Source organism: Vitis riparia, chromosome 12 (genome assembly GCF_004353265.1).
Source record: "Vitis riparia cultivar Riparia Gloire de Montpellier isolate 1030 chromosome 12, EGFV_Vit.rip_1.0, whole genome shotgun sequence".
In the NCBI taxonomy this organism is placed as follows: Eukaryota; Viridiplantae; Streptophyta; class Magnoliopsida; order Vitales; family Vitaceae; genus Vitis; species Vitis riparia.
Window position 1 is genome coordinate 18,038,151 of NC_048442.1, and position 26,263 is coordinate 18,064,413.

The 26,263-nt window shown below is 40.5% G+C and overlaps 2 protein-coding genes across 3 annotated transcripts in view; one reads left to right on the forward strand and one right to left on the reverse strand.

The window, feature by feature from the left end:
- LOC117926481 (2-alkenal reductase (NADP(+)-dependent)-like) overlaps positions 1 to 25,254 on the reverse strand; it is a 29,942-nt gene extending 4,688 nt beyond the window's left edge. For both annotated transcript variants that reach the window (XM_034845576.1, XM_034845577.1), the window contains exon 1: positions 24,951 to 25,254. The gene's annotated coding sequence lies outside the window, so the exon portion shown is untranslated. The remainder of the gene's footprint in view (positions 1 to 24,950) is intronic.
- Positions 4,324 to 19,728, forward strand: LOC117926057. Its single transcript, XM_034845141.1, has 4 exons — positions 4,324 to 5,025; positions 5,113 to 5,736; positions 18,220 to 18,305; positions 19,659 to 19,728. Exons 1-4 carry the CDS (start codon positions 4,324 to 4,326, stop codon positions 19,726 to 19,728), a joined length of 1,482 nt encoding a protein of 493 aa, XP_034701032.1.
- Positions 25,255 to 26,263: the final 1,009 nt, after the last annotated feature.

Sequence of the window (26,263 nt, forward strand, 5' to 3'; positions counted from 1 at the left end):
CGGCCTCACCATGTCGACACAACGATCACCACTCCATGCGCCGCCACGGCTACCCATCACTACACTTTTGCTGCTGCCACCTTTAAAGATTATCGTCGGTGGCCGGCCGTTCTCTCTCATCTTAGCGACCACGAGTAGTTCGGACCAACACCGCACCGCCCCACTTCTCCTAACCTTTATCCTAGAGAGAAGCATTTGATAGTTTGCACATTTTGATGTCTACAGTGGTCGTTTTTTTTCTGTGTTTATGGGTTCTTGCATATTGGCTATGAGCCCTTGGGCTCGGGTGCATGTGGGCAGGACTTGAGTCGGCCATTACAAAATAGGTTGTGGGCTGTGGAGCTTTTGGGACCAATTAGGCTTGGGCATCAGGTTAATGGGAATGGGCTTGAGGTGGAGCCCAGGTCCAATGATGTTTTTTAAAAAAAAAATAATAAAACTCCTCATGATTTGTTCACACACTTTAGAGATGGCCCATACTTGGTATCAAGCTGGCCCATCTGGTTGTTTTCACTTTATAAAATGCATTTTTTTAAAGCATTAATATCCCATTAAACTTTTCTAAATTCTGATTCCCAAACCCAACTTACCAAACCTACTATTATCAAATAACACTTCAAAATGCCGATCTTTGAAATTTAATTCCTAATTCCGAAAATCCAAATATTCGCATTAATCTATTTAATTATTAGTATTTTATCTATTTATTCTAAAATTCCATTTTTAAACCATTCTTCAAAATTTCCGACTTTCGATTTTTTAATTTCTAATTCTAAAAAATCCCAATATTCACTCTAATTATTATTATTTTATTTATTTATTCTAAAGTTCCATTTTAAATAATTTATTAAAACTTCCGTTTTTCGATTTTAATTTCTAAGTCCAAAAATTCCAATATTCCCATTAATCTATTTAATTATTATTATTTTATTTATTTATTTATTTTAAAACTCCATTTTAAAACAATTCTTTAAAATTTCCGACTTTCGATTTTTTTAATTTCTAATTCTAAAAAATCCCAATATTCACTCTAATTATTATTATTTTATTTATTTATTCTAAAATTCCATTTTAAACAATTTATTAAAATTTCCGACTTTCCGATTTTAATTTCTAATTCCAAAAGTTCCAATATTCACATTAATCTATTTAATTATTTTATTTTATTTATTTATTCTAAAAATTCCATTTTAAACAGTTTATTTAAAACTTTCGATTTCCGAATTAAATTTCTATTTATGAAAATTCCAATATTCCCATTAATCATTATTATTTTCGTTATTATTATTATTTTATTTATTCATTTATTTTTAAAATTCCATCTTTAAATAATTCATCAAAGTTCCGATTTCCAAATTTAATTCTCAATTTCTGAAATTCCTATTTTCCAATTTCTGAATTTAATCTCTAATTTCCAAATTTCCAATTTTCACATTTATTTATCATTATCATCATTTTATTTATTTATTTTAAAAAATTCCACTTTCAAATAATTTTCAATATTCCAATTTTCATAATTTAATTTTCATAGTTCCAAACTCTCAAATAATTTTCAACATTCCAATTTCTTTTAAATTTAATTTCTAAATTCCAATTCTTAAACTTAATTCACAAACTCCAATTTTCAAATAAATTTCAAAAATCCAATTTCCTCTCAAATGGTTTTAATTCCATTTTGGCTTTCAAACAATCTTCTGTTCCTCTTGATTTTAACAAGCAAGAATGATGAATCTTCACAATTCCGAAATAATGGGATTCGTGAGATTAATTCATGCAATGTAAATCGGGCTTTGGTGGGGGCCCCACATAAGTGAATTTATAATTGATTGATTTAATTGCCATGAATGATAGATTTTATTATGCCCTATGATATATCTCGTGATTGTTATTATGCACTAACCTCCTTTCTTGATAGCGCATGGTGGCTCGTTGCCCAGGTACGCATCCACATCCGCTCAGGTCATTTTCTGTATGCATGTTTAGATTCTCGCATGTGCATAATCACTCTGAGTATTCATTGATTCCCTCATCAATTGCCATGATTGCTTCATTTTATTAGTAGAGACCCGACTTTAGGGACTTAGAAGGGTGCTACGGTCCTTACCGTACCTTCCAGATAAGTAACCTGACCCCCGAACCCGATCCGGTTTTTCGTAGACCACCTTTTCCAAATAAGGAGTCACACTTAGGGTTTTTCTTTCTTATTTTGTTTACCCTTTAAAAATAAAACAAAAATAAGTGGCGACTCCAAGTCATTTTTAATCAATAAAAATCATTTTTCGAAATAAAAATCGAGATCGCCTTCGAGTGGGAAACGCATTGAGCCGAAAATGCGGGGTCCACAAAATGGCGACTCCACTGGGGATTTTTAAAGGGTCAAGCTTGAACTTAAATTGAAGCAAATGTGGCGTTTGGTGAGTCGATCAGTGAGTACTCATCTCTTGATTGCACATTGAGAGTTTTTGATGCATGCTTGGATGTTATATCTATTTGAGATTTTGACGTGTTGATTATGTTGACTAATTTGTCTTGATTGAGATTTTCAATGCCATGATTTTATGTGCTTCATTGATATATTCGTTTGAGACAGACATGTTGGTTTGTTGTTGATTGATCGTCTTGTATTGCTTAGCACATTGACTCTGATTTTGCCATGATTGTTCTAGTCACCTCACATACATACACTCACCACTGTATATCATTTTGGTTGGACATGTTGATTCATTTGCTTGTATATTATCTTGATCGTCCTTTGAACATGATGTTTGTATCACTATTCGCCTTGATTGTCGTATTCTCGCTTATCTTGTGTGTACATGAGTGATATATCCTGCTCTGCCTGATTGTATGATGCACGACTGCCCTCCCTCTGCATGATTGCATGTCGTCTGTCTATGTGGGTCTCACTTTTATCCCCCTACCTCCAAGTCTCTTGGTTTCGGTCATTCCTTTCATCTCGGTTCTCACTATTGCAAGTGTGAGACCTTCTGTGTGCTTGCTTTCTGACCGAGCCAGAGATTAGGAGTAGGGTCTAGCGATGGGCTATATCGATGTACGGGAGCATTCTGGAGGAGAGCGACACTTTGATGTCGATTGGAGTCCGATCATTGAAGACTTGTATAGCCCCGAGCTAGGTTTCATGGATAGTCGTGCGACCAGTGTGTTTCATCTTCTGCTCTAGATTCTTAGGGTTTTCGGATGCACCCACACCATTCACTGTGCACTTTAGTTGACCATTGAGCTTTGAGAGTTTGAGAGGTTTCACCATAGGAAACCCCCTGGGATGTCGAGGTAGTGCATGTGTGGAGGTGATGACCACCTTGCATGGAAGCGCCCCGTCTCTTTGGAGGCGTGCAGAGGGTTGCGTACCGTCGGAGGGTACGATCGCTTCTGCTAGGGATTTTTAAAGTCCACCCAGATCCATTTAGAGCCACCTTGACCTCGTAGGATGAGCTTAGATCTTTCGATCAGGACTTCCTCCCTACACGTGGGTGCATCTGAGGGCCTTCATAGCCTCTGTAGTCATAGTTCGGATTCGACACTCCTTCTTTTTAGTCTCCAGTCGAGAGTGCTCAGAGATCGGTTTGAGTTTGAGTATCAGTCGGATCACCTTTATTGTGTCACCTTGGATTACGTTTTTCACTCAATGAGTTTGTCATGCTTACCCCCTAGGGCTTTCGTCTTTCTTTCTTGGTTGGACACATTCTTTCACTTTGTTGTCACTTACTGGATGCTTCGGGATATGTTCATCGATCATGATCGTCTTGTTTTTGCACTGTACACCTATCACGAGCCCGATACCTCATTCTTTGTTTGATCCTTAGTTTGATTTTCGACTCGATGCTCATATTTTCATTACAGAAAGGTGAAAGACACGTTTTCATATTCACACCTTTTTCGAAAGATTCGCCTTGATCACCTTATCATTTTTTCTCTTATAGAGCTCAAGTTGAAGGTTGATTCAAGGATATGTGGTTATAGATGGAGTACTGATCTCATGATAGTGTGTTTTTCACACCTCTTTCATCTTAGATTATTGATGAGAATTCTCTAGTCACATTTGTAGCCACCTCACAGTGGACACCTTTATGACTCTAAAGTTTTCGTCATGTATCCAGATTTTTGATTGCCACCTCAGGACCATGTGCTTGCATGTTGTATTGTCGTATTTTAGAGTTTTATCTCGTGTCCTTCATCCGTTTTGTTTGCATTGTAGGGAGTCAGTTTAGGAGTCGTTTGAGTCTGGAGTCACATTCTTGGAGGAGAGTTGGAGGACGATTGATCAGAGCAGATTCATATCCGAGTTCAGACAGTTCAGTTGAGATGTCGGACGAGCTAGCTTCCACACTTGCTTCCTTTCAGGAGTTCATGGCCGGAGTCAGTAGACGCTTGGATCAGATAGAGAGTTCTCGCCAGGATCCTCATCCGACTGGCATGGTCACTGACGAGACGATTCCTCATGCATCTCAGACAGCACAGACTCGTCCACCTGGGGTTTCACTTGGTACTCCATTCCATCTGGCAGATCATTATGAGACCATTCCACCACCTACTGTCACAGTGCCACCTCCCATGGTTCCCACTATTGAGGATACTCGTTTAGCCGAGCAGGAGGCCAAGGTTGAGAGGCTTGAGTCCATGATGAGACGGATCAGATTGCAGGACGGAGGTTTGACTTGGGATGACAGAGACGGCATACCGGCGGCTAGCTTGCCCGCCAAGTTTCGCATGCCAGACATCGAGCGTTACAGTGGGATTGGTTGTCCCAAGATCCACTTGAGACTGTTCAGCACGGTCATGAGGGCACATGGTATCGATGATGCGCAGTTGGTGGCCCTCTTCCCTATGTCACTTAGTGGAGCAGCTCAGAGGTGGTTTGCTTCGGTTGAGCCTTCGAGACTCCGCACCTGGGAGGATGTGGCTCATGAGTTTCTGACTCAGTTTGCTTTCAGTGCTGATATTGACGTATCTAGACGAGAGTTGGAGGCCACCAGGCAGAGGCCAGACGAGTCTATTTCTTCCTTTGTCACTCGTTGGAGGGCAAAGGTGGCTGGTATGATAGACCGGCCTAAGGAGCAGGATCAGATTGATATGGTTCTTCGGAACCTACAGCCGAGGTTCGCGAGACGTCTTGTGGGCGTCCCATTTCAGGACCTCAAGAGTCTGGTTCAGGCAGCTTTCAGTGTTGAGGAGGCCATCGCTCGAGGATTATGGACGGATGTTACTCCTTCCCCTGACAGTAAGGGGAAGAAGCCGATTGGATCATTTGGTAGATCTGGAGAGGTTGGCGCTATTAGCTATCAGTATCGGAGGCCCGCACATCACTCGTCTTACAGACCTCCTCCAGTCAGAGCTCCTTTCTCTTTTCCACAGTATCAGTATCAGCTGGATTATGCTCAGGAGCCTTACATTGCTCAGACTAGCATGCAGCCGCGACCACCACATCCGAGAGCCGCTATTCACCCACCGCCTAGACCTTTTGCACAGAGGCCCGCGAGACAGTTCACTCCGTTGGGCATGACTTTGACTAGAGCTTTTGAGAAGCTCAGGGACGCTGGAGTGATTGTTCCTTTGGTGCCGAGGCCTTTGCCCCATCCTATTCCTCCTCATTTCCGTTCACATGAGCACTGCTTGTATCATCAGATTCCGGGGCACGATACTGAGCGTTGTTCAGCACTTCATCATGCGATACAGGATTTGATCGATTCAGGGTTGGTCAACTTGGCTGGGCCAAGTGTGACCACCAATCCTCTGCCTACACATTCTACACATGCAGTTCCTCCTCCTCCTGGTCTTCAGTAGATTGATTTGGATGTTGATGGTATCGATGATCGCATAGTATTTTGGGACATCTCGAGTTGGGGACTTGTTTCAGTTGACATGGGTACATCATTTTGCAGCGGTTTAGCTCAGAGCATCTTTCATTTTGATTTATGGTCGACGTCAGAGTCGTTCCCGTTCTGTCGAGTCCAGTTTGATTCAGAGTTGTTGTTTATAGTTCATGCTGGGAGTCTAGTCTTTTGTAGTCCTCTATCGCTTCACACATGATGTACTCATTTGGTTCATTTAGTGATATGATCTTTTTACTTTGAGTATGTGTTATTCTCTTTTCTAATGAGTATGTTTTGCATATCTTGCGTTGATGTGTGCTATGCTTTTGATTTGAGACAGATTTTCACTTATACATCATGATCACTTTTGTCTAACCTATCATGGAGGATATTGAGCCTATTGACCTAGGATCAGGAGATCGACCTAGGGAGTTTGAGATCGTGACCCATTTCACCTTCTGATTGGAGCAGTACCATATCCATATCCATACCCTAACTCTGTGGACTTGTCGACCTACCCATTTTGAGCTTGACATGACACCACCCATTGGTACCATTACACGACTTTACTACCCTTGTTCGCCTTATCATGCTACAGTACCATTGCCTTTCCTTTCCATTATTTCCTTGATCTGACTAGGTAGAGTCCGAGATGGTTAGACCCGAGGTGAGCTTTACACGATGATAGATAGATCATGATGAGAGAGTGGTTTGACTACTTGACGATGTTTTGAGCCATTGCATATGACTTCAGAGAGTCGGGACGATTAGAGATGGTGATTTTATGAGATGATGGTGAGTGGCTTATGATGATGGAGTGAGTTGATTTTCAGAGTACATTGATGGTTGTCATAGAGCATCAGTGGGGGCTTTCGCATGATTTCAGAGGAGTCACCATGACTATGTTGGATGGATGCCAGTCTTTAGTATTGACCATGTGAGATCTTGAAAGCACGATGTTTGAGGTTGTGGTCAAAGGATGGGTGGCCATCATTTCATGAGCCTATTTACCCTATCACCCTTACATATAGAGTTACCCGTTGCTAGCCCTTTGAGCCTCACATGAGCACATAGCTTTTTCTTTCATCACCTCATTTACTTATTACACCGGGTTGGGGATCCTGTAGTGTTTGCATGCTATGATTGGATACGTCATGAGTTCCAGACCTGACATACATATTCAGGCATCATTCCTCACTCTTCATTATGATATTTTCCACTTGGACATCATTTCATCACTATTTTCCGATATCACATACCACCACTTGTGATATTCCTTCCGTCTTTTCTCTCATCATTGATTACTCGACATTATCTTGTTTTACCTTGAGTGGTGGTTTTTCACACGTCACTGCATGGAGGATTGTCACATTTTTTCCTATCATTCACCCCATGGGCAGTGGTTCAGAGATGTTATTTTGAGAGGTTGTCTTGTTGGTGAGGATTCATGTTACATTCGTATGTGGAGGGGGTTTGATCATTTGGGTATGTATTTTCATGGGAGTTCATTCATTATTTGATCAGAGTATGCGCAAAAAAAAAAAAAAAAAAAAAAAAAAAAAAAAAAAAAAAAAAAAAAAAAAAGAAAAAAAAAAAAAAAAAAAAGGAAAAAAATATATAGCGCCTTGTTCATTTTATCGTTCTTCATTGGGCATGTGTATGGACGTGCCGGGTTGCTTCATTGAGTTCATGTGTTAGAGAGAGTTCGTATGAGAGCTTCTTTCTAAGATTTCATCTTGATGTATATTTTGGGTGAGAGTATGAGTTATCCATTCGATTTTTATGAGAGAGATGAGCGACCTTTTCTTTAGTATCTCTGGATCCTTGCTCTATCCATCATTCCATCTATTTCAGATGTGACTATTTTCCATGCTTTGATGCGAGTTGACCATCACTCACTTTTCTATCTCTTCGTCTTCTTCTATCTTTATTTTATTCCTCCATTCCACTCTACCTCATCTGATTTCTTTCTTTTCTCATCCTGCTTGATGTTTGACTTGGGTTCAGCATCCACACATCATACTTGTTCATTCGATGTGACCATTCATTTATCATCACTTTTCGTGTGGGGACCCCTAGGTCCGGGACTCATGACGTTTTCTACGCATTGCATATCATGCACGAGGGGTATGAGGATTATATCATTGGGATCTTTGAGCCTAGTTTCCTTTCGTTTCTTTCATCTTATTACCTTGGCCTACGTTACGTCCCGTGTCTGAAGACCACCCTGAGGCCACAACTTCACATTGCGTTTGATAGTTCGCACGTGGACAATACTCGAGCTTGGTCGGAGATTATTCCTCGGAGCATGATGGATGGGGATTCGAGATGATGATTTACACTGGGGCATACCCCTACTATCAGTGATGGATTTTCAGAGGCGCCGTTATCTACACTGGGGCATACCCTGCTCATCGATGACGTTTTCTTTCGGGATGATGTCTTGCACTGAGGCATAGTCAGTTCGCTTCTTCACTTGGATTATGATGGATTAGCAGTTGTGGGATGACCCTATACTGGGGCATAGCCATTTCAGAGAGCGCTTTTATTGGAGATACAGTCACTCTACTCATTGATGGTTGATTTTTGAGATCACGATTTATTTTGGGGCGTAGCCCTCTCATCGGCGATGGACTTTGATTTATCTTGGAGCATAGTCACTTTAGATGGTTTATACCGGGGCATAGCCAGTTCATTCGTACTCATGGAGCTCGGGGATTCTGATTCATATGGATTATGTTGAGATGTTTCCATTTTTGGCGTCAGGAGTGGAGATCGATTGATTTATTGATATGCACTATGCGTGGTCATTTTCAGCAGTTGTTGACTTGGATGCACTGATTTACACTGGGGCATAGCCGGGATGGAGGTCATTTTTCATTGGAGCATCGCCACCCTATTGGATCCCGTACACTGGGGCATATCCATCTTTTGGAGAGAGATTGGATTGGTTCTTTACATTGGACTATTTCATATTGTCCTCATTGGATACTGGGGCATAGCCACTTAGTTGGATGTTTCGACACCGAGATTTGACTTTCTGTTTGTGATTGTTGTTTCCGATGGATTATAGAGTTATTGACGCCTTGGGTCTAGTCTTCTCGGCATACTTGGGTGATATCAGATACTTGCCTACCTTCCATCTCGTACTCAGTTATTTCACCCTGGATACTTTCATGCCTCCTATCATACCAGAGCCTGATCATCACCTTATTTTATCCTGCACATCCCACATGACCTCACCATTTTCTCGATTAGGAGGAGATGTAGATCAGTCCTCGATCACCTTGGTTGTGTTTTCATACATCTTTTGGACTTTAGGTTCAACATCTTCCATGATGGTAGGGCCTGATAGATTGTTGACTTATTAGTGACGATGTTTTCATTTTGATAGTTGGCATGTTGAGTGTTGATTTGCTTGCTCTTTTCATTTTGAGCACTGGTCATCATTATTGTTGTTATTCATTAGTTAGTTTTGTTTTGTCAGCATGGTGTCACGATACATGGTCCTGTTTGGCATTACCTATTTGACGTTGGACATTTTCATTACATGATGGATGAGCATATTTCAGAGTACAGTAGTTTTGAGACATTTTGCATCTCTGTCTGTTCATCATTGCATACTGGGGCATACCCCCTTCTCTGAGAGCATTAGACCTTCCATAGGTTTCATTCACTTTTCGATCTAGTTGTTGACCCCTGCGAGTCACATACTGGGGCATACCCTCCTTACTTGGATCACTAGACCTTCCACATGTTTCATTCACTTTTTGATCTAGTTGTTGACTCCCTTGAGTTGCATACTGGTGCATACCCCCATTCCCTAGGATCATTGGACCTTCCATAGGTCTCATTCACTTTTTGGTCTAGTTGTTGACCCTCACCGTTACATACTGAGGCATTCCCCCTTCTCTTAGAGCACCGGACCTTTCACAGGTTTCATTCACCTTTTTGACCTAGTTATTAACCTCTGCGAGTTGCATACTGGGGCATACCCTCCTTTTCTAGCCTTCTTAGGATCATCGGACCTTTCACTTGCTTCACTATCTTTTGACCTAGTTGTCAATCCTCATGAGTTGTCATACTGGGACATATCCACTCCTTCCGAATTTGCTTGCATCGTTATCCTCGTTATCCTTTGGCTTTGGGCCATTTGATTAGATCACCATCATGTCAGTTTAGTTTTTGGGCCGCACCTATATCGATCGGTCATCTCCCTGTCATGTTAGTTTTCGAGTCGGGACCGCACCTGTATCGATCGGTCATCATCCTATCAGTTTGAATTCGAGTTGGGGCCGCACCTATATCAATCGGTCATCATCCTATCAGTTTGTGTTTCTGGGGCCGCACCTATATCGATCGGTCATCTCCTTGTCATGACAGTTTAGTTTATGGGACCGCACCTATATCGATCGGTCATCATCTTGTTAGTTTGAGTCGGGGCCGCACCTATATCGATCGGCCATTTCCTTGTCATGACAGTTTAGTTTATGGGACCGCACCTATATCAATCGGTCATTATCGTGTCAGTTTGAGTCGGGGCCGCACCTATATCGATCGGCCATCTCCTTGTCATATCAGTTTGAGTTTGAGTCGAGGCCGCACCTATATCGATCGGCCATCTCCCTGTCATGTTAGTTTTCGAGTCGGGACCGCACCTGTATCGATCGGTCATCATCCTATCAGTTTGAATTCGAGTTGGGCCGCACCTATATCAATCGGTCATCATCCTATCAGTTTGTGTTTCTGGGGCCGCACCTATATCGATCGGTCATCTCCTTGTCATGACAGTTTAGTTTATGGGACCGCACCTATATCGATCGGTCATCATCTTGTTAGTTTGAGTCGGGCCGCACCTATATCGATCGGTCATCTCCTTGTCATGACAGTTCAGTTTCCGGGACCGCACCTGTATCGATCGGTCATCATCCTATCAGTTTGAATTCGAGTTGGGGCCGCACCTATATCAATCGGTCATCATCCTATCAGTTTGTGTTTCTGGGGCCGCACCTATATCGATCGGTCATCTCCTTGTCATGACAGTTTAGTTTATGGGACCGCACCTATATCGATCGGTCATCATCTTGTTAGTTTGAGTCGGGGCCGCACCTATATCGATCGGCCATTTCCTTGTCATGACAGTTTAGTTTATGGGACCGCACCTATATCAATCGGTCATTATCGTGTCAGTTTGAGTCGGGGCCGCACCTATACCGATCGGCCATCTCCTTGTCATATCAGTTTGAGTTTGAGTCGAGGCCGCACCTATATCGATCGGCCATCTCCCTGTCATGTTAGTTTTCGAGTCGGGACCGCACCTGTATCGATCGGTCATCATCCTATCAGTTTGAATTCGAGTTGGGGCCGCACCTATATCAATCGGTCATCATCCTATCAGTTTGTGTTTCTGGGGCCGCACCTATATCGATCGGTCATCTCCTTGTCATGACAGTTTAGTTTATGGGACCGCACCTATATCGATCGGTCATCATCTTGTTAGTTTGAGTCGGGGCCGCACCTATATCGATCGGCCATCTCCTTGTCATGACAGTTCAGTTTCCGGGACCGCACCTGTATCGATCGGTCATCATCCTATCAGTTTGAATTCGAGTTGGGGCCGCACCTATATCAATCGGTCATCATCCTATCAGTTTGTGTTTCTGGGGCCGCACCTATATCGATCGGTCATCTCCTTGTCATGACAGTTTAGTTTATGGGACCGCACCTATATCGATCGGTCATCATCTTGTTAGTTTGAGTCGGGGCCGCACCTATATCGATCGGCCATCTCCTTGTCATGACAGTTCAGTTTCTGGGACCGCACCTATATCGATCGGTCATTGTCGTGTCAGTTTGAGTCGGGGCCGCACCTATATCGATCGGTCATCATCCTATCAGTTTGAGTTTGAGTCGGAGCCGCACCTATATCGATCGGCCATCTCCTTGTCATGACAATTCAGTTTCTGGGACCACACCTATATCGATCGGTCATTATCGTGTCAGTTTGAGTCGGGGCTGCACCTATATCGATCGGCCATCTCCTTGTCATGACAGTTCAGTTTCTGAGACCGCATGTATATCGATCGGTCATTGTTTTGTTAGATTGAGTTGAGTCTTGTTCGATTTCGAGTCACCATCTTTCTTTAGTTTTGGCGTTCAGAGCCATCGTCGTGCATACTCATCCAGGCATTTTAAGTCATCTTGTTTTCCTTCATTTTGGGCGTTTAGAGTCGTTCTCTTCACCTGATTGCTTTGGTGCTTATTGCTTATTCATCATGCTCTTCGAGACTTCCCCTTTCACTACACATGACATAGTTCTTTGAGTTCGTGACACATACTTTGGTCATGTTATTGGGCGCCCTACACTCGACATTCTCATATAGCTCGCATAAGGCAGTCTCCTTTAGGAGCGTTTTGTCCGTACTCTAGGGTGGTTCGACCGTTACTCATCTTTGACATTGATCTTTTGAGTCACTTTTAGAGACGTCTTAGAGGGAGCCTGGATCCTTAGTGTGGCTTCAGAGGCATTTTGTGACATCCTTTTCTCTTAGGGTTAGACCCCTTTTGCTCATCTGTTGGTTTGAGTTCTTGTCTCATTAGTGTCCTTTTGGGGGTCTCCTTTGTTCTTCGGTAGAGTTCACTTCATACCACTCACTATTCACACTTTCTTTTCACTCTAGTGTTTATATTCCTTACACTCATGAACTCTACCGAAGAGGGGCATATTTGTAGACCCCTCAAGTTGCACTCGGGATGGACGACAGCTTCTTGTAGAGGACAGGGGGGGACCAACTTCTTGAAGCGAGCTGCTGGAGACACGTAGCGGAGCAGGTGACCGTCGCCATGGCGGTGGTTGAGGCTCCTGAGGATGCTGAGCGGTGAATAGTGGAGGGGTTGATGTTTTGAAAGAGGGACTGCAGGAGGTGGTGTCAAGGGGAGCTATCTTCAAAAAAAAAAAAAGGAAAAAAAAAAGCTTGCCCGAGGAAGAAGGAGGGCAGGTATGGTTTCTATTCAGCTGGACCTCTTTGCTTTCATACCATTTTGTTATGATTTCTGGGTTTGCTAGTTTTTTTTCCTTTTATTTATCCTGATGAATGAATGCGAACATTGTGGTTTTTATTATGTTCTTGGATGTTCTTGCATATTTGGAGCCAGCATGCCTTCATTTTATGGTTGATTTTTAGCTTGGTTTTCAATATATTTTCGGAGTTCTATTTTGGCACTCATGCTCTTGGAGATGAAAATTTCTGGTTCAGTACTCAACTTGCAACTCGGCTATGGTAGGGCCCGTTACCTACCCATCTGCATGGGAACCATGCTCGCGTACCCGTCCGACCGTCCACAGCCATGCATGCCACCCTTCTCGTTTGCAGCCCATGCCCTTCATGCTGACACCCCATATACCTTATTGACTTATTTCTAACCCATCAAACCTCCTCTATCTCACTACCTACACACCCATTTCCATATTGTTATACTCCATCAACTCTCCCAATACCCATTCTCTTCCTTAATCACTACATCCACTTTCCATCTGCATGCATGGAGTTTCACATGCATGGCCACTCCCCTCCGGTACCAACCCCGGCCTCACCATGTCGACACAACGATCACCACTCCATGCGCCGCCACGGCTACCCATCACTACACTTTTGCTGCTGCCACCTTTAAAGATTATCGTCGGTGGCCGGCCGTTCTCTCTCATCTTAGCGACCACGAGTAGTTCGGACCAACACCGCACCGCCCCACTTCTCCTAACCTTTATCCTAGAGAGAAGCATTTGATAGTTTGCACATTTTGATGTCTACAGTGGTCGTTTTTTTTCTGTGTTTATGGGTTCTTGCATATTGGCTATGAGCCCTTGGGCTCGGGTGCATGTGGGCAGGACTTGAGTCGGCCATTACAAAATAGGTTGTGGGCTGTGGAGCTTTTGGGACCAATTAGGCTTGGGCATCAGGTTAATGGGAATGGGCTTGAGGTGGAGCCCAGGTCCAATGATGTTTTTTAAAAAAAAAATAATAAAACTCCTCATGATTTGTTCACACACTTTAGAGATGGCCCATACTTGGTATCAAGCTGGCCCATCTGGTTGTTTTCACTTTATAAAATGCATTTTTTTAAAGCATTAATATCCCATTAAACTTTTCTAAATTCTGATTCCCAAACCCAACTTACCAAACCTACTATTATCAAATAACACTTCAAAATGCCGATCTTTGAAATTTAATTCCTAATTCCGAAAATCCAAATATTCGCATTAATCTATTTAATTATTAGTATTTTATCTATTTATTCTAAAATTCCATTTTTAAACCATTCTTCAAAATTTCCGACTTTCGATTTTTTAATTTCTAATTCTAAAAAATCCCAATATTCACTCTAATTATTATTATTTTATTTATTTATTCTAAAGTTCCATTTTAAATAATTTATTAAAACTTCCGTTTTTCGATTTTAATTTCTAAGTCCAAAAATTCCAATATTCCCATTAATCTATTTAATTATTATTATTTTATTTATTTATTTATTTTAAAACTCCATTTTAAAACAATTCTTTAAAATTTCCGACTTTCGATTTTTTTAATTTCTAATTCTAAAAAATCCCAATATTCACTCTAATTATTATTATTTTATTTATTTATTCTAAAATTCCATTTTAAACAATTTATTAAAATTTCCGACTTTCCGATTTTAATTTCTAATTCCAAAAGTTCCAATATTCACATTAATCTATTTAATTATTTTATTTTATTTATTTATTCTAAAATTCCATTTTAAACAGTTTATTTAAAACTTTCGATTTCCGAATTAAATTTCTATTTATGAAAATTCCAATATTCCCATTAATCATTATTATTTTCGTTATTATTATTATTTTATTTATTCATTTATTTTTAAAATTCCATCTTTAAATAATTCATCAAAGTTCCGATTTCCAAATTTAATTCTCAATTTCTGAAATTCCTATTTTCCAATTTCTGAATTTAATCTCTAATTTCCAAATTTCCAATTTTCACATTTATTTATCATTATCATCATTTTATTTATTTATTTTAAAAAATTCCACTTTCAAATAATTTTCAATATTCCAATTTTCATAATTTAATTTTCATAGTTCCAAACTCTCAAATAATTTTCAACATTCCAATTTCTTTTAAATTTAATTTCTAAATTCCAATTCTTAAACTTAATTCACAAACTCCAATTTTCAAATAAATTTCAAAAATCCAATTTCCTCTCAAATGGTTTTAATTCCATTTTGGCTTTCAAACAATCTTCTGTTCCTCTTGATTTTAACAAGCAAGAATGATGAATCTTCACAATTCCGAAATAATGGGATTCGTGAGATTAATTCATGCAATGTAAATCGGGCTTTGGTGGGGGCCCCACATAAGTGAATTTATAATTGATTGATTTAATTGCCATGAATGATAGATTTTATTATGCCCTATGATATATCTCGTGATTGTTATTATGCACTAACCTCCTTTCTTGATAGCGCATGGTGGCTCGTTGCCCAGGTACGCATCCACATCCGCTCAGGTCATTTTCTGTATGCATGTTTAGATTCTCGCATGTGCATAATCACTCTGAGTATTCATTGATTCCCTCATCAATTGCCATGATTGCTTCATTTTATTAGTAGAGACCCGACTTTAGGGACTTAGAAGGGTGCTACGGTCCTTACCGTACCTTCCAGATAAGTAACCTGACCCCCGAACCCGATCCGGTTTTTCGTAGACCACCTTTTCCAAATAAGGAGTCACACTTAGGGTTTTTCTTTCTTATTTTGTTTACCCTTTAAAAATAAAACAAAAATAAGTGGCGACTCCAAGTCATTTTTAATCAATAAAAATCATTTTTCGAAATAAAAATCGAGATCGCCTTCGAGTGGGAAACGCATTGAGCCGAAAATGCGGGGTCCACAACTACGCCAAATTTTTTTACAAGGATAGTGTAATATTTTAAAATATTAAAAAGAAAACCATTTTCTCAAAATTAATTATCAAACCATTAGATTTTATGTAAATCTCTCTTTCATGGTAAAAAAATAAATTCATCTTTTAAAAAATGAGTTTAGTATAAAAAAATTTAATGTAAAAATTAAACCCGTCATTTAAAAAACTAACGCTAAAAGTAAACTAAATGATCAAAACAAAGCATTTTTATATTTACCTTTTAAAAAATCAATTTTTAAAACTAAAGGAAGACCCACTCTATCCGATCACATATTAAGTTAAGAGCATATTTGATGAATGGAAATAAATATTTTGTTTTTATTCTTATTTTACCTAAAATAAGAATGAATTTGATGATTCCAATCCATATGTTTGGATTTCTATGGATGCACCTAGAAAGGTGGGGTTGGAATTTCTATTTTATTGTTAGGTAACAACAAGACTAGGAATGAAAAAAGAATTGACAATAATATACATCCGCAGTTTAAAATAATTTTTATTTTTATTTAAAACAAAACAACTTTGAGAGTTTTTTTAACTAAATAATAAATGTTTGTTTGGGCATAGAAACAATATTCTATTTTTTAAAAACAAAATGGTAGGTTTAAAAAATTTATATCACTGTTTGGTTTTTATTCCCTAAAAAGAGTTTAAAAAAAAAATAAAAGACAATTGTTTCATAAAAAAGTACATGTTTTTATTGGCTTTTAAAAATAAAAGGAAAACATAAAGAAATAAAAATAATCAAGTAGGACATAGTTCACACTTTTAAATTCTTCAACAAATCTTCTAGTTTTTAAAAATAATTTAGAATTCAAGAAATTGATTAAGTAATTACAAATTAAATAAAAATTTTCAAAATACTTTTGTGGATCCACATTTATTTTTCACATGTGTTCCCACTCGATGATAAGATTCACTTTTTTTATTTGAAAATTTTTTATTTTTGAAAAACAATTTAAAGTCACTACTTATTTTTGTTTTATTTTTAAAAGGAAAAATAAAATAAAAAATTAAAAACTCTAAGTGTGACTCTTAGAAAGTAAAAGCATGTCTTAGAAAAATCGAGTTGGGTTCAGGGTCAGGTTATCTATTGAGAAGGTAGAGTAATGAACCATAACACCTCTCTAAATTCTAAAATCAGGTATCTACTAAATAAGTTAAGGTAAGTGTTGGTGTTGGTGTTGGTGTACAACCTTTTTAGATGTGATGATCCGGTGACTATTCGAGTCGTTGGCCAATCTTCTAGTGTCACTTTTTCTGTTGGTGGGTGGCTTGGTTCTCTAGGAGAAGGATCCCCATATCTTGTTCTTTTTCCTCCTTTATAGGCTTAAGTGAAACATTAGAGGTTGTGTGGCGTACACGATTGGCTTGGTAGATCTGTATTAGGTGGTGCATGGTCGACCAACCCTGACATTTCCTGTTAATGTGACAAGATGAGGATTTCCTTTAGGATTTGTTCATCGGTATTTATACCACATGATCCATGTTAGCGGCCCGACAGTTTCTTTCTAGTTGTCATTTTTAGTTATTCTAGGATCAATCGGAGGTCGGTTCTTGGATCATTGTAGGTTTAAATGGAGCCAAGAAGCGATATTCGATTGATACAGCATCCAACCCTTTCCCGACACTCCTTAGAGGGGAGCTTATGTAGTGAAATCTTCCACCCGACCCTAGCGGGCAGGCAGACTCATGAGTTGGTCGTCTTTTATGGTTGGTACCTCTAATGCCCTATTTCATGGCCAAGTGGGTTTGGGACATTGTGCACCGAGAGCTACTTGGGCGTGAAACCTTCGTGTTGTGGTTCGTATGAAGATATTAAGTCATGCACGCATCGCCTTGAGGAGCGGCGACACTTGGAGATTTGCACAAGGCGACACAACGTGCATTACTGCCTTTTGATCTTTCTTTGGGAATCTTTCTTTGTTTGAGCACTTTGCCTGGACGGGCATTTCACCTTATTGGGCATTTTGGCTAGATGGGCACTCGGTCTTGATGGGCACTTCACTTAGATGGACATTTCACCTTGTTGGGCATTTGGCTTTGATGGATATTTTGCCTAGATGGACATTTCACCTCGTTAGGTATTTCGCCTAGATAAGCATTTTGCCTAAATGGGCTTTTTACTTTGTTGGGCACTTGGCCTTGATGGACATTTCGTCTTTTCTGATTCTTTGTAGGTTAGAACTCTGTGGGTGGTGAGGTTGTGTTTTCCAAGTGTACACACGCAAGGGTAGGGCAGTACTACCTTGTCCCCTAGCTTTGGTTGTCATGCCCCAGTTTTCTTCCTAGGACTTGAGTGTGTTGATAAGAATTGTTTTGCTTCTTCTTGTTGCGTTTGAGAGTAAGTTGAGTTTTTTTTTTTTTTTTTTTTTTTCGTATTGTTACGTTTTTCCTCCATATTTCTTTGTCTTTTTTCTGTTGTGCAGATGAAGTATGACATCAGGGATTTCGGTAGGCAAGAGGGTGAATTTCGTGACCTCATTGTTGAAACTGACCAACCGAGGCTAGTTAGGTGCATTTTTGGCACCTAAGGCTTTTGGTCGGATGTTTTCTTGGCACCTGACACTTTTGTCGGGTGCTTCTTAGAACCTAAGGCTTTGGCTGGGTGTTACTTGGCACCTAAGGCTTTTCAATCGGGTACTTCTTTGGCACCTAAGACTTTATTGGGCGTTAAGCCTGGCCAGGTACTACTTGGGCACCTTAGGCTTTGTTGGGCGCTAAGCCTAGCCGTATGCCACTTGGACACCTTAGGTTTTATTGGGTTCTAGGTCTAACTGTGTGCTACTTGGTCACCTTAGGCTTTGTTGGGTTCTAGCCCTGGCCGAGTGCTACTTAGGCACCTTAAGCTTTGTTGGGTTTTAGGCTTAGTCGGGTGCTACTTGGGCACCCCAAGCTTTGTTGGGCGCAAAACCTAGCCGGGTGCCACTTGGGTACCTTAGGTTTTATTAGGCTCTAGGCCTAGTCATGTGCTACTTAGTCACCTTAGGTTTTATTGGGCATTTGGCCTGGTTGGGTGTTGTTTGGTCATCTTAAGCTGTGTTGGGCTCTAACCCTGACCGGGTGCTACTTGGGCACTTAGGCTTTATTGGGCTTTAGTCCTGGCCAAGTGCTACTTGGGCACCCCAAGTTTTGTTAGGCGCTAGGCCTAGCCGGGTGCCACTTGGGCAATTTAGGCTTTATTGGACTCTAGGCCTAGTCGAGTGCTACTTGAGCACCTTAGGCTTTGTTAGGCACTAGGTTTAGTTGGGTGCCACTTGGGCACCTTAGGCTTTATTGGGCTCTAGGCCTAGTCATGTGCTATTTGGGCACCTTAGGATTTGTTAGGCGATAGGCCTGGTCGGGTGCCTACTTGGGCACCTTAGGCTTCTTAGGCACTTTGGCTTGGTCGGGTGCTCTTTGCACACGTTAGGCTTCTTAGGCACTTTGGCTTAGTCGGGTGCTCTTTGTGCACCTTAGGCTTCTTTAGGCACTTTGGCTTAGTCGGGTGTCTTTTGCGCACCTTAGGCTTCTTAGGCACTTTAGCTTGATCGGGTGCTTTTTGGGCACCTTATGCTTCTTTCAGCACTTTGGCTTGGTCGGGTGCTCTTTGCGCACCTTAGGCTTCTTAGGCACTTTGGCTTGGCCAAGTGCTCTTTGTGCAACTTAGGCTTCTCTAGGCACTTTGGCTTGGCTGAGTGCTCTTTGCGCACCTTAGGCTTCTTAGGCACTTTGACTTTTTTTTTTTTTTTTTTTGGGCGGTCTTACGATGGGCAACAAATCCGTTTCGGAAAATACAATAGTTGAAGATCGTGCCTCCCCATTCGAGGATCTTTGCTTTCGGATGGATCAAGCTATTTGGTAAGACTAAGTAGTTCTTCTTTGGCAGTCCTGTTATCACCTCTTCATCCACTGATAGCGACTGGGCAGTTGCGTCAAGTCGGGCTGCCAAGATCTAGTTTTTCTCTCTTTTGTGCCAATCAACGGTTCTTCTCAACTCGTCCAGCTACCTTCGGTACTCTATCAGTTGGGGTTCAATCATTCACTATGGCCACTCATAAGTTGTCGGGGTGACACCCTCAACATTAGTGTGGTTAGCTACCCATGTAGTCACCATGGTTGGCTTTTTGTTTCATTCCCACAAACGATGCCAATTGTTGGTGCACAACATTTCCAGATGTGATGATTTGGTGACTATCCGGGTTGCTGGCTAATCTTCTAGTGTCAACTTCTTTATTGGTGGGTGTCTTGGCTCTCTAGGAAAATGATCCCCATCTTTTGTTCTTTTTCCTCTTTTATATGCTTGAGTGAGACGTTAAAGGTTGCGTGGCATACACGATTGGCTTGGCAGATTTATATCAGGCAGCACATGGCTAACCAATCCTGACGCTTCCTGCTGATGTGACAAGATTAGGATTTCCTTTAGGATTTGTTCCTCAGTATTTGTACCACATGATCGGTGTTAGCGACCCGACAGTTTCTTCCCAGTCATTATTTTTAGTTCTTCTATAATCGATCGAAAGCCGACTCTCAGATCATTGTAGGTTTAAATGGAGCCGAGAAGCGATATTCGTCCAATACATGATTCATGCCTAATTGGTGTCTCAGTTGGTTCGTGTCCAGCTGGTGCTCCTTGATGGCGAGAGTAATCAACAATATTTATAACCTATAACACTATAAACTAGGGTAGCAAATACAAAACTATTATAGCATAGTGGCTCTAGGATCGTTCCACTGGGAAGGGTACTCAAGTTGAAAATGATACCAATTCAAAGTGAATTGGTGCTGTTTCATTTCAAAATTAGCTTAAGGAATAAAACACAAACTTTGGTTGAAAAAGGTTTGAACTTAGATTAACAACACGACAAGTGATGAAAATAACTTAAGAAGAAAAGCATTCCTTGGAGATTCAGGTATACAGGGGAGGTTCCTCATGCAAAACCATAGCTCTGGTCACTTGGTTCAATTCCTCACATTAGAGAATTAACATAAAGTCAATTCTCTAACAGGTGCTGCATAAATGCATTCCTCAATTGGATTTCAGCTTTAATTCTCTCACTGATGCAACTTGCAATGGTTTGAGCCTCTCACTAGCCTTTACCATTCAAGGTGATCTTTAACCTTGGATTACCCGTCAAAAGCTCGCAAGAGGTAACTAATGGACGTCTCCTAAGAGTCCAAAAGCTTACCAAGTGTTGGCTATTCTAGAAAATCCTACCTTCAAGTCACCTACCAGAGGCTCGCAAGGGGTAAACTAGTGAATCTCCATGGTTAGAGATCACTTGCCTTACCAAGTGTTGGCCCAGGTGACTCCAAGGTGTTTTAAGTTAACTAAAAACATTAGAAACCATTCACGGGACACACTTACTCTTCATTCATAGCTGAAACCACAAAGCTTCTGATTCTTGCACTTGGAACCTTTCCCGGCAACCTTAACTCCAAGGAACTAAAAAGTTTAGCTACTCATTCTCTAGGGAAAGCTCCTCAGAGAGTGCATAACTTAGTAAAATAAGTAAAAACACAATCAAAGAGAGAAGGTAAGGTAGAAAAGAGCTAAAGCGCTGTGTATTTCTTTCTTTGAAACTTTACAAAAGGTTCATCACTCTAACACCCTCAGAACAGGCTCCTCGGGCTCTCTTTATACCAAAATCACATAATCAACTATTACATTGATATTTTAACCAAATTCCTAACTTAAAAACTAAGGAATCCTATCATTGGTGACTTACAAGGAGAATTTGGGCATTTAGGCAACAAAAATCTAATGAAAAATATCTCCAAGTGTCGGTTACAAATATCGGGAAGCACTCGGGACCACTTCGCAGGTGAAAAGTGAGGTCTGCGAAATTTCGCAAGTGCACAAGAAGAGCTGCGAAATTTCTTCATAGCATCCTGCTGATTCAACACTTTTGCAAAGTGGACTTCCATCTTATGGTGTTTGGCTTCCATCGCGACATGAAGCTTCAGGGGAAATCCATGGCACTGTGCAAAAAGGCTGCGAAACCATTCCGCAACAAAAGGCTGATTCCGCAGCACTTTTCTGAAGCCTTCCTTCAGCTTGGAGCAGTTGTCTTCCAAAGGTTGTAGCTTCCTCATTTCAAATCCAAATTGCATACAGTTTGAGGCATTGGATTGTTGACTTCCTAAGCTTTCAAATGACATATTGTATGCATGAATTGGACATCAGGAAGTGCTTCAAAAGTAGCTGCAGTGACTGTCATCAAGAATGTTCCATGACTGATTTCTTTTTGCTTCCCCTTTGCATTTCCACTTTGCTTATGGCAAAAGATGCTTCAAAGCTTTGATTCTTCATGCCTCTAAGCTTCCCATTGCTTGCCAAGGATTCCATATAACTCTCCTCAATCTCATAATGCTTTGGTGATCAAAATACTAACAAAAACACCAAAACTTACACAATTTGATTAGAATTAATTGAAAGGGGCCTTAACATGCTAATTGGGTTAAAAGGCACTAACTACTACTCAAAAGTGTTTAAAAGGATTAATTAAAAGCTATCAAATAGCACTTTTTGAGTAGTAATCAATACAACATCCGGGTACCCTTTCCTGACACCTCCTAGCTAGGAGACAACTTTAGTAGTGAAATCTGCCACCCAACTAGAGCGAGCGGGCAGACTCATGAGTTGTTCGTCTTCTATGGTCAATACATCTAGTAAGTATGACAATTAATTGATTAATCATGGATACCAAACAATGATAAAAGATGTACTGTGGGTAAAGTATGCAATAGAAAATAACCAAATAAATAAGAAAAGATAGGATGTGTACCTAAGCAACAAATCAATAATATGATATCATGAAAACAAAGTTAGTAGACAAATACATAATAATCGCATGCATGTCATAGAGTAGGGCAAAGTCGATCGAGCATAGCAATCAATTGACAAACAAGAAAATCTCATATGTTGGGCCCCACCAAAGCCTAATTTATTTTTGTATGGATTAATTTCATAAATTCCATTATTTTTTTAATTATGAAATTTATTCATGCTTATTAAAAAGAGAGAGTGGGAGAAAATCGGAAAATTTTTTAAAATTAAGGAAAATAAAAAGGTGCTGGCTGAGAGAAAGTTACTTGAAAATCAGTCTTTGAAAGCAAGGGTGAAGAGCAGGGGATGAGACATATGTGCATTAAGAATGGCCCACCAAAGGTGGCCATGCACATAGAAATTTAAGCACGCGTGAGTGGGGAAAACTGGAGGCAGGTTAGGTGGTGGAAAGGTTGGGAAGTGGGTCCTGGTGCAGGGTGCTCATGGCTCTTACATCTGTGGCCCAACGGTGACTTGAACCCTTCAAAGAAGCAGCGACCTTTTGGAGACTTTTCTATCTTGTTCCTCAAGCTCCTTGAACCTTCCCTGTGCATAACAAGCGACAGAATAGAGGGTACTTGTAGCATCCATACTGAAGCCCCTGACACCAAGTTTAACATTAGCAGGTTCGGTTGACAACAGGCTCGCAATATGCTGCTGATGCACTTAAACCATCCAAATCGCCTGGACCATCTTCTAAAAACTCTCCCAGATCAAACCTTGCAGTGCAAGGAAATCTGCCTAGTAGTTCATTCGAATGTTCACGGCCATTTTTCCAAAAGCACCCAAAGGTTGTCCATTCAGGAGCCTTTTCACCCAACTCAGCACTGCTATGAATCTAGACTGCTGCTCCATACGATTCACCAGAAGAGAGGATGGTGGAGGAGATGCATTGATTGCCCATTCACGAAGAACCACTAAAACTGAACCGGGAAGGCGTAACCTCAGGTTTGGCGATGGCAAAATAGCTCCATTTGATAACAATTGTTCATAAGTGTCTAATACAGGTTCGGTTGCACCCTTGCAAGTAGCGAGAACTCTCACAACAGCTTCATCTCCAACGGGTTCAACCCCAGGTGACATGAAGATATATTATTTGCTCCCCGATTTTCAGATTTTTTTCAACATGGAAAGAGCAATGGCGCAGACGTAGCTGATAGAGAGAAACCCATGTGCAGATTGTGCCGAGGAGTGGTCAAGGTGATGGGTTTTGTGGCGAGGGTCAGCTTCTGTATGACAAGGTGGCCATGTTAGGAGAGCACGCGTACCAAGATGACAATGCATGGCCATGCAAAGGTGGGGGCCCCGGGATACAAAGGTGGTAGAGAGCATGGGATGGGGTTCTGATGACATGGCCCTAAGAGCAATTTCAAGGTTCTGACTGATTGAAAGTTATGTTCAGAAGAAGCTGAAGAATCAGCAAGTTGTCCCTCAAGTTAAGAAATGTGAAATGGCGCATCGGGTGTAATTCCAGCAGAGTGACATGCAGATAATGATCCATGGTAATCCCTCAAGCCAGATAAAATATATAGATTAGAATTGCTTCTCTTCTTTTCGGCATTATTCATGAAATCTCCATAAAGCAAGCAATTATTGGGTTGCTCTTGATTCCTCTGCTTTTAACTCCTCAATTTTCCATTAAGACCAGTTACATTTATGGTTCTCTCAATTTCCTTACCAATCTCCTCGTTCACCTTGCCAAATATCGGGAGCCAACAACTGGAGGAACCGTGGTGACTACTGTGGATCCAGATGGTTCATCAATTGCAGTGTTGAATACACCGGAGCCCTGTTCATTGGATGCGAATGGATACCCCATAGATGATGGTTGCCAAGCTAAAGAGTTAATAGACTCAGAATCAACGAGTAAGGCACCAACTTCGATTTCTGGGAATGAGAATGTTGCTGGAGATAGGCAGTCACCATTTCTGAGTAAAATAACTCAGCAACTCTATGAGTGATAAAACAGTAGCAACCCAAATTCAGGAACTGTCCCATAAGAAAACCAATGGCAAAGTTGACAAAACCCTTCTCCTTGGGGGTACAAATGGTCACCGGGAGCGGAAGTAAACAACAAGGGAGCAAGCATAAAAACAGAGCATCAAAAAAACCAAAGAAAACATTAAACCAAGCCCCATCTCATATTGAAGTCAATGGCCTTATGTATAGGTGGGGAAAACCAGGTCGAAATAAGATCAAAGGTATGACTCAAACACCCACAGGAAAGCTAAAAAGGAACTAGATTACACTTAAACAAATTTCACATAAGAATGAGACATGAATCTATTATAACACAGTCACAGCAACCCAAAGAAAATCAACTGCAATAAATATGTGGTCTAGCAAACGTACCTGAAAATGCTCCCCTCCAGCGAGACTAGCTGGGCTCCAAGCTGTTCTGCTTCTTCTCCTAAACTTCCAGCCAAACCACCGCAAACCAGTTCCCCTTCTCTCCTCTGCTTCTCCCCTGTCTTTGGTCTAGCTCGCTCTCTGTTTTCTCCCTTTTTCTCACAGCCCCCCCTCTCTACCTTCCTCTCCAAGACTCCTCTACTCTTTTAAAACCCCAGCTCACTCTAAACCTCCACCTCTCTTTGTCTCTCTCTCTCAAAAAAGGCCTGGAATCCTCTTCCAACTTTCCCTCTCCTCTTTTCTTGCTCACCCTTCTTTTTGCTCGGCTCCAACCACCTGCAGAGAAACACTATATCACCTGTCTTCTTCTCTTGTAGCACATAACCCTTTCTCCTCTAACCATCATCATTAAATGTCCTCACATGGAGTTGTCGAGAAATGAGTGACATTGGCCTAAAAATAAGCCAATTCAAAGACCAAAAAATGAGGGTATAATTCCTTAAAAAAATATATATTTTTAAATTTCTTTTTAAATTATTTTTTATAAATTAAATTAATCAATTATACTTACAAGAGGATGTATATTGCGTAGTATTAAAAAAATATAATTTATGATTTTATTATAAAACTACTATTCATATTTTATTAAAAAAAAATATTTATTTTTAAATTTATTTATCATTACAAAATTATTTTTATTTTTAATAAAACTTCATTTAAATTTAGTTTGTATTATATAAATTGAATTTATGATTTTTTTTTTATAAAATCAAAGCAATATTTTTAATAAATAATTTATCCAAACAAGTTTTTGGTTTTTTATTTTTCAAATTGAAAAAAATTTCGTTTCCGATGAGAAAAGGATTAAGAGAGTGATGGGTGCATGCAGTGGATTTACCTTTTCATAAGTTTCGGTACTACTCACAATTCTACAACCTTTAAGTTTAGCCAACTGTTCGACGAAGTTTCCGGCAACGCTTGTCGCTAGACTCGCTACGGAGATGAAAATGTTGGATCCCGACTTAGGGTTGCCAATCACTTCAATTCCCACCCATGCAGGAAATCTAAGAACCCCTATCACGTGAACTGTAACTGGAATTTTACCTGAAATGCTAGTGCCTAAATCAGTAATTTGACTAATTTCATAGCCCAAGGCTTCCCTTGTGTGCTGAGATAAGCCGAAATTTCAATCCCCGTCGTAAAATAGGGGGCTACATTGCAATACTCCGAGAATAGGAATAAAGGGCTAATGACGAGATCACCCTTGGAAAAATTACTGCTTTTTGACCGAATTACCCTTCCGATTGCAAATGTCG

What these genes read in the sequence shown, in the direction of transcription:
- LOC117926057 (XM_034845141.1), top strand. Translation starts at nt 4,324, where the DNA reads ATGTCGGACGAGCTAGCTTCCACACTTGCTTCCTTTCAGGAGTTCATG. An exon ending in ACGAGTCTATTTCTTCCTTT is followed by an intron (nt 5,026 to 5,112) that starts GTCACTCGTTGG and finishes CGGAACCTACAG; the next exon opens with CCGAGGTTCGCGAGACGTCT. An exon ending in GACCAACCGAGGCTAGTTAG is followed by an intron (nt 18,306 to 19,658) that starts GTGCATTTTTGG and finishes CTTCTTTGGCAG; the next exon opens with TCCTGTTATCACCTCTTCAT.